Source organism: Solea senegalensis, linkage group LG11, assembly GCF_019176455.1.
Source record: "Solea senegalensis isolate Sse05_10M linkage group LG11, IFAPA_SoseM_1, whole genome shotgun sequence".
Classification (NCBI taxonomy): Eukaryota; Metazoa; Chordata; class Actinopteri; order Pleuronectiformes; family Soleidae; genus Solea; species Solea senegalensis.
In genome coordinates, this window is record NC_058031.1 from 22,632,870 (window position 1) to 22,645,294 (window position 12,425).

The 12,425-nt window shown below is 42.8% G+C and overlaps 1 protein-coding gene across 1 annotated transcript; it reads left to right on the forward strand.

Annotated features, from left to right (window-relative positions):
• The first annotated feature begins 8,309 nt into the window (after nt 1-8,309).
• On the forward strand, nt 8,310-12,217 carry pim1 (Pim-1 proto-oncogene, serine/threonine kinase). Its single transcript, XM_044039299.1, has 6 exons — nt 8,310-8,717; nt 8,979-9,085; nt 9,758-9,808; nt 9,972-10,338; nt 10,838-11,014; nt 11,107-12,217. The coding sequence occupies exons 1-6, from the start codon at nt 8,642-8,644 to the stop codon at nt 11,307-11,309; spliced, it is 981 nt and encodes a 326-aa protein (XP_043895234.1). The 5' UTR covers nt 8,310-8,641; the 3' UTR covers nt 11,310-12,217.
• Nucleotides 12,218-12,425: the final 208 nt, after the last annotated feature.

The window sequence follows — 12,425 nt, forward strand, 5'->3', positions numbered from 1 at the left end:
CTAGTTAGCTTGCTATCTATCTATATATCTCACTAGCCATCTAGATGCTAGCTAGCTTGCTATCTATCTACATATCTCGCTGGCCATCTAGATGTTAGCTAGCTTGCTATCGATCTATATATCTCACTGGCTATCTAGATGCTAGTTAGCTTGCTATCTATCTATATATCTCACTAGCCATCTAGATGCTAGCTAGCTTGCGATCTATCTATATATCTCGCTGGCCATCTAGATGTTAGCCAGCTTGCTATCTATCTATATATCTTGCTGGCTATCTAGACGCTGGTTGGCTGTCTATCACTTTGTTAACTTGCATTCTTTTTTTGCACACGTTGACCTTGCCAGGCATCATGTCTGCCAATCCAGTGATTTTCATTGACATGTACAGGGTTTGTTAGTGTGAGAGGCTGAACCTCCCCACGCTGAGCTGTGTGGACACTTTTATGACGCTCCCCTAATTATGGTCTAATCTTTGTCCGTCAGTCTGTCAGAGCGGCTCACGACACAGTCAAGCACCTGTCCTCGTTCCATTTCTGAACACTGACGTGTCCATCACACGTCCAGAATGATAGGGTCATCAGCAGAGGGAAGCATCATTTCAGTGATTTAACATTTTAGCGCTTTGGGGGGAGGAAATGACGGCTTAATGGTTTATTTTATTGCACCCACCTGAGAACAGCAGCTTCCCACACATAAAAGCTTTAATTATGACGAACATGGCCTGATTTCTTTGCATATGTTTTTGCAATGTGACACACTGATGTGGAGTCTAATTACAGCGTCGCAATAGTGCAAAATGTAAATTGGTCATTGAGGGTTGAGCTTAATTATTTAATTGCCGTCATCATAGGTGAAAATGTATTCGGAGCTTCACGCAATAACGACATAAAAACATCAATTAGCCGCTATCAGTTGAGGATACGTACACATGTGCTGTAACGTTACGGTCAGGAAGGACGAGGTTTTTGTTTACATGTGAGCTCTTCATCACCACAAATTGTTTTTGTACAAAAAAAAACAACAGATCTAATGGTTTAATGCCCTTGTAAATCAGCCATCATTTTCTTTTTAAGTGCAAGTCTCCATGTGGGCAATCATAGAAGCTATGTTAGAGCACTGTGACATTTCCTGTCTATTAATCCATAAAGATGGGTCTGATGGGTTTTTTGTGCCCGATAGGATATCACAAACTCTAGTATCTGCCGATACCAATATAAGTCCCATGCAGTCATTTTAGATCCTTGAAACTAGAAGTTGCTAATTATGATTGAATTCTAAGAGATATACTGTATGTTTTTAACGGAACTATATTTCATCGAGTACTTGATGAAAAATGTCGATCAAACCTAAAAATGACAACATTGTCAAATGTCTTGTTTTGTCCACAAACCAAAAACCTCTAACTTTTAAGGGAATAGTCCAGTTATTTCACCATTAGACAGCATTTTCTGGCTGGAAAGTGAGGTTTGTGCTGCTCTGCACCAAACCCCCAAACCCCAAAGAGAAAAACAGTGATTTTACATCACAGCACTGCAGGAGCAGGTAAATCCACTGCTGTTCAAGTGTTGTATTTTGTGATTCAGTGTATGGAATTCTTCAGATTCACCAGAGTGACACAACGTTGTCAAACAAGGCAGCAGTAGACCAGCAGCTCATGTGTCGCCATGAGCTAAAATTGCTGATTTGATCAATGGAATTTGGTGCGGGGGAGTGAGCAGGTCACAAACACAACCTTGGACTCTTTTAGTATCTCTGCAGGTGCAAGTCTTCATATCTTAATTAATAATTATCTTATGGTTCTCAGCACAGGAGGCATGTACAACACAGGGTGTGTGTGTGTGTGTGGGAGTAATTCATTTGCCCTACCCCAAAACTAACAAAGGTGCTAAAGAGACAAAAGGGCCGTGGTGGAGCTCTGCAGGGACTCTAATCTGAAGAGGGCATACAGGCGAAAGTGAACTTTATCTGGGGAGGAAATATGTGTAAATATGCTTCAGAGAAAAGTCTCAGGGCCAGGGCAGATAACGTGGTTTATGAGAAACATAATTGTGCAACATCACTTGCACTACAGTGTTGCACAAAAAGGAAACTTGAGTGGAACGCTCGCTGCTCACAGTGGATAATGTGTTCTGTCACAGTGTGTTCCCGCTCCACTGTTCGTGAAATCAACACAATGAGATAATCACCTTTGAAATGTTCATTACGATCCCGCAGCTGTTCACTCAAGTGTGTATAAGCAAGTTTTATATATATATAAATACATATGTACATATATATTATATATGTATAGTAATATGTATATAATTATATATTATATTATATTCCTGTATCCCAGCAGGCTAAAAACGCTGAGTATAACGTAACGTTCAAGTCATTTAAGGCTGTTCCGCTGTGAGATAAAGAGACAAACATACCAATGTTGAACGATCATTTCATACGCTTTCATAAACCTTGTAAATACACTGTGCATTCAAATCAAATGGTCAAAAAATACTTTGTGCTTAGTGGTGTGTGCTCAACCTGATTACAATCAGACATTCTTCATGCTGAAAAAAACACACTATGGTGTTGTGAAACCTTCATGTGGGCAGGGTTTCTATTTATCAGGAAAGAGGAAGTAATTCATGAAGGTATTATGTAAGATAAACCCTTTGCCACACTGATTTTTTTCCCCTGTGGTCTGTGATGTTTCAGTGCAGAGCTGATGTGTGCCGTATCGGTTGAAAACATGAATGGACCACTCTGTTGGATTTAGTGGCATCTAGGGGTGAAGTTGTATATTGCATCAAAATGCAATAACAATAGAAATCTGAAATTTGCTGAATTGTGGGAAAGTTTTTTAAACGGATGAAAGTGCAAAGAAAAAGAAAGCAAAACATCAGATTTTGATCAGGCAAAATCAGGTTTTTTTAATTTTCTAATCTAAACTAGAAAAAAAATGGCAAATTTAAGAGATTGTGTTGGTTTAAAAAGTAACAGACAGTTACTGTCAAATCTTATTTTGGAATTCATCTGCAGGGCCAAATATTAATGCTGGCGGGGCTGTAACGCTGTTCGAGAAACAGGTTAAATGGTTAAATACACAACATTTTGTGAAAGAATTGATTGAACATTTTCAGAGTGTCATAAAATTGTATACAAATCTGATACCAAACGGTACCAAACCTTAATGGGAGCATACTTTACCTACTCATAAAATCTGATTGATACCGAAGCCTGAAACTGTAGACAGGAAGTTGCTAACAGTAGGACAGAAAACATGGTAATGACATACAGTGCATGGTGTATGTGATATCCTGCTGTGACCCCCGCCCCTCTGAAGGAACCTGTTGTCGTCGTCTCCAGAGAAAGTGAGACTTCCAGAGATTGGACAGAGCAGCTGGACGCCGAAAGCGAGCGGCCGCGGCTAATAATGTGTCCCCCGAGGCAGATGGGGTGAGGTTAGATGGCCGATGGCGTGTCATTTGAGCCGTGCTGATCAGGCAGGCACAGATATCTGCAGCGAGGCAGATGATGCGCTCACTGGTGGCATTTATTTCATGCTGCCTGCTGCGGTCACTGTCAGCGGCCGTCGCTGCCTCTTCCTCCTCTCTCCGTTTTCACACACGTCTCCGATGCTCCTGACTGAGCATGGAAAAACAAAAGCACGCACCTCTCCATACATGCTTACACTGATATTACTTCAGTCTTGTAAAGTGCAGATGCTTTCTTACTGTACTTAAGTCCAAAATGATGTACTACATTCCACTACATTTCCTCTAACTGTCTTTGTAACTTCTTAAAATATAATCAGAAGAAGTCTGATATAGAAATATAGTCTTGATGAGCTGCTTTACACTACAGTTTTCACCCATTCACACATCTTTCATACCCATATAAAGTTCCAAAATCTAGTTTAAATTCCAAAATCTACTTTTAGTTCCACAATCTACTTAGAATTCCAAAATCCACTTAAAGTAGTAGTTTAAATTCCAAAATCCACTTAAAGTAGTAGTTTAAATTCCAAAATCTACTTATAGTTCCAAAATCTACTTAAAATTCCAAAATCGACATAAAGTTCCAAAATCTACTTATAATTCCAAAATCTACTTTTAGTTCCACAATCTACTTAGAATTCCAAAATCCACTGAAAGTAGTAGTTTAAATTCCAAAATCTACTTAAAGTTCCAAAATCTACTAAGAATTCCAAAATCTACTTAAAGTTCCAAAATCTACTTAGAATTCCAAAATCTAAAAAAATCTACTTAAGTTCCAAAATCTTAGAATTCCAAAATCTACTTAAAGTTCCAAAATCTACTTAAAGTTCCAAAATCTACTTGAAGTTCCAAAATCTACTTGAAGTTCCAGAATCTACTCATGCAGGACGTTACTGAACGATTCTGTGAACAAATCTTTTTCAATCCACTGATTCTAATGATTCAATTACACCCAAAACAACTGCTTTACAAGGCACTACTGTAGTTTGTGTCGTGTAGAAAACCACGTCAGGGCAGTTTCAGTTACGACGTGACTGATACCAAACCCAGTACAACTGTGTAATGTAAAACAGCCATTACTCAAGTATTCCTTTTACTAATACTCAACAATATCAAATTATTATTAAACATATTCAGCTGTGTGATTCAATGAAAGCATTAAAGTAAAACACCAACTAAGGCAGCTAAAAAAAGAGTGTGTGTGTGTGTTTGCAGGGTAATAATCGGCTCAAATATTGAACCTAATGCTTTAACAGCCACATTTAAGAGCGATGACTGATGGTGACTATGTGGTAGTGCAGGAACCCGATTTGCATACCATTGTCAAACACGCCAGAGGTATGAGAAGAATTTGCCTGCAGGACCCGACACTCCTCCCCTCTCACCCTCATTCCAGTCAGCCGTGTTGACCTGAGAACAGGTTAGCAAACACTCTCTTATGCAAATCTGCTCTCTGTTGTCCTGCAATTTCAACTCAGCAAGCAGCACACAAGACGACCAAAGTCAGAAGAGAGGGCAATGTGATCATCTCGGTTGTTAAAGCTGGAATAGACAAGTCACAGTGCATACGTTTTTAATCGAGCTAAGGCCATAGTCCGACTAAGACGGGCAATTGGACAACTTGTCCACAGGACAGGAATCAGTTTCCTGTTGACCTTTTCTGTTGTCACAGAAAAATGGTGGCGCATGCACAGAACACCAAGTCCGACTTTAGTCCGACTTTAGTCCAACTAAGCCCATACATGCAGGACTAATTGGACTATGAATTGTATTATCCAGGCGTCGTATTAACGTGTTGACGTGACATTAAGAAAACCAAATTACTGTCTTATTCTGACTCAAATGAGTGTTAATTTTCACCAACAACACTTTTTCACCAACGAAAACGAGACATTAAGTTAAATAAAAATAAAGTTGATGCGACGAAATCTGCACTTTGCAGTTGCCTCCGTGTGTCTTCACATACAACACATCACTTCCTGTGTGCGGCGCAGTTCGACACAACATCTAAACACGCCTATAATTAGAAACAGAGAGGCAGCGTTCGGGAGCCGGTTTGCTTAATTATCACTGTGTGAACATCGCTGTGATGTGGACATTTGTGTGTGTTCAAAAGTCACGTACTACAGCTTTAACGTGGCGACACAAAACTCACACCATCTGCGTTTTTTATGTGAGCCCTGCTTTCATCGACCACTTTATTAGGTACACATGACACCTAATAAAGCAGCAGCAGCAGTGACACTCAGTGTGGTCTTCTGCTGCTGGAGAACATCTGCTTCAAAGGGCTCGACGTGTTCAGAGATGTTCCTCTTCATACCTCTGTTTACGACGACGACTGCTTCTACCGTCTATCATTTCAAACCACTCTGGTCATTCTCCTCTGCGTCAACAAGCTGTTTTCTCCAACGATAACTGCTGCTCACGGGATATTTTCTCTATGTTTTCCAGATCATTCTCTGAGATGACGGCGAGTTCCACACGGGAAAACATCCCCCGAACTCTGACCCTCTGCCCCAAACATTATCTCCGTCACACCTCTGTGCGTCTTTTGCGTTGGTATGGACGTCTTTACGCAATACTTCCACTAGAGAGCAGTGCTGAGCAGGCGCCAACAAACGGCTTGATCTTTATTGTGCTTGATCGGAAATAGACTTAAATAAACTGATTTTGTGGCAGTGGAATTGTAAAGACCGGTGAATGTACTTCGTCATATTATGAGGATGGGGAATATTACTCGTTGGTGTCGCTGCAGAGAGAAAGATCGCAAATCAAACCGCAGCACACCTGCTGATCACGCTCCGTTTTTTTGGCTGCAGGAATAAGCCAACAACCTCTGGCTGCATTTTTTACAGATGTTTCACTGCAACTGTAGGTTGATTCTTTGTCGTTTTTCTTGACTGATTGGACTATTGACTCTATACTGCCCCCACGGGTTCCGGTGGTATTGCTCCATTTCGTCCACCATCGTAATCTCCCCCCACTTGGCGAACGAAATGAACGAGAGTATAAATGTGAATTTGGTCTCACTGGACACTTTTTAAGTATCATTAAATGATCTAAAGACAGAAACATCTGGCCGTAGATGCACTTGCACATTAAAAATGGCAGATTTTTTTTTAGATTATATTAAGTATGATGTGTGATTGAATTGGTTGTATTATGGACTTTTTATTCCAGGTTAAATAGGCCTCTGAGGTGTACCTAATAAAGTGGCCTTTCTTCTTGCATTCTTACCTCTGGGATTGATGGTTTGTTTGGACGGATTTCAGCAGTCGCAATACAAACAAACAAAAAGAATTTGACATTGACTTTTTTTATGGCCTTCCCACTCTGAAAAAACGACCCCCGGTCGGTTTAACAGCGAAGTTGTTTTTTTTACAACCTGTGACATTTCAAGGGAAAGCAAAACATAACTCGAGCATGAGACGGAGAGAGGGTGTGCCACTCAAACAGAGACCTGCGCGGGAAAAAGAGGGCGTGGAGAGGGGGAGGAGGAGGGTAAATGGAAGTCTTTTTATCTCCAGTTTCCCACATCCTGTGAACGGCTGCAAACGCGGCCACCCAATTTGAAAGAATGCGTGGAATGCGCCCCATTCTCCCCGCCGCACTTTGATGCACATGCAGTCAGTGAGTGCAGAGGGAGCTTTTGTCAGGCCACACAGAGTCCCCGCACTTCACTGCAGCCACTGCAGCTCAATGTGGAAATGATTAGGTAAATGACGGAGGTTGTGGGGGGGGGGTCTAGAAAAGCTGCAATGATGCCACTGATGAACTGCTGCTGCTCTCATGTCATAAACTGGTGCAAAAAAAGAGAAAAGAAAGAAAGAAATGTCTTTATTGAGCCTTCATGATGATGAAGACAAGAGAAGGTGGTCTTTTGTTCCTCAACCTGTCCCCAACGTCAGGACTGCTTTAACAGCTTCAACTGTTTAAAATTTACAAAATACTCTTTGTTTTTATATATATATATACATATATATATATAAGCAGTAAGTGGCAACTTCTAAAAACTGAAGATAACAACATGCAAAAATATGCATTTATTTATAAGACTAACTACTAAAAATGTAATATAACAGTATTTAAAATGTGCAAATTAAAGTAAAAACCTGTTTTACGATAACTAACTTAAAAATGTGTATTTGTCTTACAAGAGTAACTTGTAAAAGTAAAAAAAATACAAATGTGCATTTTTAAGCACTAGAAATGTAATATAACAGTATTTAAAATCCCCGAACAGTTAATAAACTGTTTTGTCAGGTAGTAGCTGCACACCAGTACACAACTGAGTATTTAAACTTGCTATTGCTATTTTACTGCGATTACATGCAGAAGATGTCATATATCCAGGTTTGTTATGATTTTTTTTTTATGTTTTTGTTTCAGTTTTTTGTGCTCATAACATACAAAATGGATGAATGAATGAATAATGTGTTCATCATATATAATAATAATAGTATAAAATACTACACACTTCCGTAAATCAGTTTCTCGGCAGGCTTGGCTTTGAATTTGCATTTCCCTCCAACATGAACTCACCATTATTGCTTCTTTCTTTCTTTTTTTAAAGTCTGCCCCTCCTTTTCTCTTTTTTGGCGCGTTTCTATTCCCGCCACGTCTCGTCTGTGTCTGGCCCGGGGTGGGTGGGTTCACGAGGCAAAGGCTTACTTTTTTTTCTTCCTTTTTTTTTTAATTCCCTCTGATTGACGTGCAGTTTGAAAGCGTCCCTGCTCTCTCATTGGCCGAGCCAGGGGAGAGAGGGCGCCACCCCGCTCCTGCGTCAACACTGGCCGGCGCCGCCTCCTTACAACCGCCTCATAAGCATCCTCCCCCCCGCTTTATGTTTCCAACTGAGCCGGTGTCTGTCGAAGGCAACGCACCGAAAGCGCTCTTTTTCAACGCGAATTCTACTCACAAGTGTTTACAAAAACACTGCCGGTGGAGTAGCGTTTCCATTCTACTTTTCACCGCCTTTCCTGTGGATAATACGTCGTGTTTCCTTTCCTTCCCTCTCCGAGTCGATCGATGTGTGGATTCTTACCGCATTTCTGTGCCTGCAACGTGGACTTTAAGCCCTGACTCGAGCCGCGCTTGTCGGAATATAAACAAACAGCAGAAGAAGGAGGGATTTAATTTTTATTCACTAAAGAAAGACAAGAGGAATGCTGCTGTCCAAGCTGAATTCTCTGGCTCATATCTCCACCGTGGACATGCCGGCGAAGCTCCAGGTTCATCCAGGTTAGACGCCCTCATTTCTCCCCCCTCTCTGTGTTGTGGTGGTGGTGTCATGGAGGACGCGGCAGCAGCTGCTGCTCCCCTCACACACACACACACACACAGAGAGTTCTAATTTTCAAGCATGACACATCATTTTTAAGTACCAGTACCGGGATTTTTTGGTTGTTATTATTATGTTCTGACGCCACACTGACCGTGAGTGTGTGTGTGTAGTGTTGGTCGGTGCTCATGTGTTGTGTGTTTATGTTTCTCCCCCCACAGTCAAAGAGAAGGAGCCCTTTGAGAAGCTGTACCAGGTCGGCGCGGTGCTGGGCAGCGGCGGGTTCGGCACCGTCTACTCCGGTACGAGGATAGCCGACGGAGCTCCGGTTAGTATTTTTATTTATTTCATGTTGTTGTATTTTTTCGGGGTATGTCTGGTGTTTCTGGAGTGTGGTTTAAACGCAGTATATCAACACTGAACCAAAGCCCGCGACCCGGGCACTCGCCTTGTCCCTAACATGGCTGCCAGCAGGGGGAATACACGGGGTTTATCCACCGTATTAAAAACACAATTTATTCCAAATTTAACCTCATCAATCATTATGCATAGTATATATTATGATATTTATCTTTGCCTTTTTACAACAGAAGTTCGTGTAAACCACTTACTACTACCACCACCGCACCACCCGCACCAAATTCCATAGAGAAAACCATTGATTTTAACGTCGCAGCACACAGGAGTTGTTAATCCACCGCAGCCTTCGTAGCATGGCTCAGACATGTTATCGTAAGAATTCGGGGTTTGAAATCATGTCGTCGGGTTTACCTAAGCGACATTAATGTGCTGATGGAGGCAGCAGTTGAACAGCAGCTCCCCGTTTCCAGTTGTAGTAAAAACGCAGGTTTTCTCTATGAAGTCTGGTGCATGAGGGTCCGGGTCATAAAACCCAGATCATACCACCCCAATTTTTTTTGTTGAAGAATATGATTTAGATTTTGGGTTTTTTTAAACTTCTTCATGTGGTTTGACGTGTTGTCTTGTTTTGCTTTTATAGGTCGCTGTCAAACATGTAGCCAAGGACAGAGTCTCTGAGTGGGGAGAGCTGGTGAGTAATGATTTATACTTGTCTTTTATGGTGGTCGTTAAACTTAATATCTTTACAATACATCTCAGGAAACTATAGCCCATAAAGAGGCAGTTATGTGACATATTTCCCAGTGTTGTGAGTTCATGCTGTAAATACTAATGTTTCACTGTTATGCCTCCAGCCCAACGGCTCCAGGGTTCCCATGGAGATTGTGCTCCTGAAGAAAGTCAGCACGGGCTTCCGTGGCGTGATCAAAATGCTGGACTGGTTCGAGCGTCCCGACAGCTTCATCGTCGTGATGGAGAGGCCAGAGCATGTCAAGGACCTGTTTGACTTCATCACGGAGAGGGGGGCCCTGCCCGAGGAGCTGGCGCGCAGCTTTTTCCGCCAGGTGCTGGAGGCCGTGCGGCACTGCCACAGCTGTGGTGTGGTGCACCGGGACATCAAGGACGAGAACATCCTCATCGACCTGCGCACGGGCGAGATGAAGCTCATCGACTTTGGCTCTGGCGCGCTGCTGAAGGACACCATCTACACAGACTTTGACGGTGAGTCACTGAATACATGCAGAGAGCACTCACACACAGCCTGCTCGCAGAGGCTCAGCAGTTATTGCCTTAGCTCTGGCGCCCCCCGATGGAAGGAAGTGGCATTTTTACAACTCAAAGTTTGTAAACAAAGTCACATGTCTGCTCCTCCCCACCCTCCTGCTCCCTTTTATCTCTCTCACACACGCACACACACCCTGCTGTCACGCTCCCTGGCACCTGAGTCCAGATAATAGCCTCGGAAACAGGCTCAGCTGATTAAAGGCCACACTCTGTTAATCTCCCTGCAATGCTTTCATTTTCACTACACACTCATTTTTATTATTATTAGACGGCCGTGTTTTGACGCCAGTTTTTGTTTCTCGGTTAGCCGTGGCGCCTCGTAAAGCTGCATTACAACATTCCCCAGGGGTTCACTCATCCTAACTATGGCTTCTCCTCCCTTTTTGTTTTGACCAATTTCTCTTGTCACTAAAGACTTGTTCTTCCTGTGCAACAGGTACCAGAGTGTACAGCCCGCCAGAGTGGATCAAATACCACCGCTACCACGGCCGCTCCGCCACCGTGTGGTCTCTGGGCGTCCTGCTGTACGACATGGTGTGCGGGGACATCCCGTTCGAACACGACGAGGAGATCATTAAAGGGCAAGTCCTCTTCCGGAGGAGAATTTCCACAGGTAAACCCACGTCCGAGTGCTCGTAGATTCCTATTTAAGCGTTTTGTTTTGCGATGGAGACTCACTCTCTCCTCCTCCTCCTTCTCCTACAGAGTGCCAACAGCTCATAAAGTGGTGTCTGTCTCTGCGGCCTGCCGACCGCCCGTCCTTCGAGGACATCATCAACCACACATGGATGCAGAGCGTGTCCTCCTCCGTCATCCCGTCCATGGCGACGCAGACGGAGAAGGCGGGCCCGGAGATCAGGCTGCACAGCATCGCCCACGAGTCCACAGCGCCGGTGGTGGCCCGATGATGGACAAAAAGTGGTTCCCCCCGTGGGTTGAACTGAACTGGACTGTGCCGCTGACCACGAGAGACTCACCGCAGAGAGACTCGTGCGACGGACTCGATGCAGAACGCACAGAGCGGGCTGTCCCAGCACTGACAAGAGCGAGGTGTAAAGGAACTACACGACGGGAGGCACAGATCTCGACAACCTTCAGATCTGACAGACCCTCGTCTTGACCGCCGCACCCAGTCCAAACGGGTGTGTGCGCGTCTTTAGTTGGAGGAAAACACTCGTGCTGAAGGAACAGTCTGAGTTATGTAACCTCGCGCTGCGCCCGAAAACAGGCGTTGGCAAAACGAGGAGCGTGATTTTAAAAAAAAGTGCCTTCTGTGAGATTATTGCTGGGGGGGATTGAGCCTGAAAATACTTGAAAAATGTTGTCTACAGCCTTTCTTTGCTTCTTACTCTGTACAAGGCTTTATATCATATTTTCCTCTCACGGGCCTAGATCAGTAAAGCCTGTGTCTTCACATTTCCTCAGCCACTACGACGTACTACTACTACTACTACTATTACTACTCCAATGTCTTTAGCAACTACACAACCTCGTGGCGCCGGCCCCAAACCTGTGCAAACAAGTTGTTTTGGAGAAAGAAAGAAAAAAAACACTGGACTTACCTCACTCTCTTTTACTACAGCATCCACCTCTTTACTCTACAAACTCCACTCCCTCCCTGGTTCACGTGTCGTACTGTCAACAAACACACGCAAAGGCTTTAGGGCGACCGCTGCTTCAATTCACTTCACTTCACACCCTGAATGCACACCACAATGCAAAACTGAAAAAAGAAAAAAACACAACATCCTCTGCTCTTCAACTCAATTGTTTTTCATATTTTTTTTTATTTTTTCGTAACACAGTGCCTCACAAAGGGTCTTAAAAAAGAAAGAATTGTACATAATAACAATATTTATTATAATATTGCTGTTAACTCTCACACTTTTGATGAGGTTTTTTGGTCACAGAAATTATTTATTTATTTATGAGAGATTTTGCTTTGTGTTTTTTGTGGGCTGTACATATATATGTATGTATATATATATATATATATATATATATATATATATATATATATATAT

Excerpts from the sequence above, each read along its gene's own strand:
- pim1 (XM_044039299.1), top strand. The coding sequence starts at position 8,642 with ATGCTGCTGTCCAAGCTGAATTCTCTGGCTCATATCTCCACCGTGGAC. Across the intron at positions 9,809-9,971 it reads TCTCTGAGTGGGGAGAGCTG|CCCAACGGCTCCAGGGTTCC; the intron begins GTGAGTAATGAT and ends TTATGCCTCCAG. Across the intron at positions 10,339-10,837 it reads CATCTACACAGACTTTGACG|GTACCAGAGTGTACAGCCCG; the intron begins GTGAGTCACTGA and ends CCTGTGCAACAG.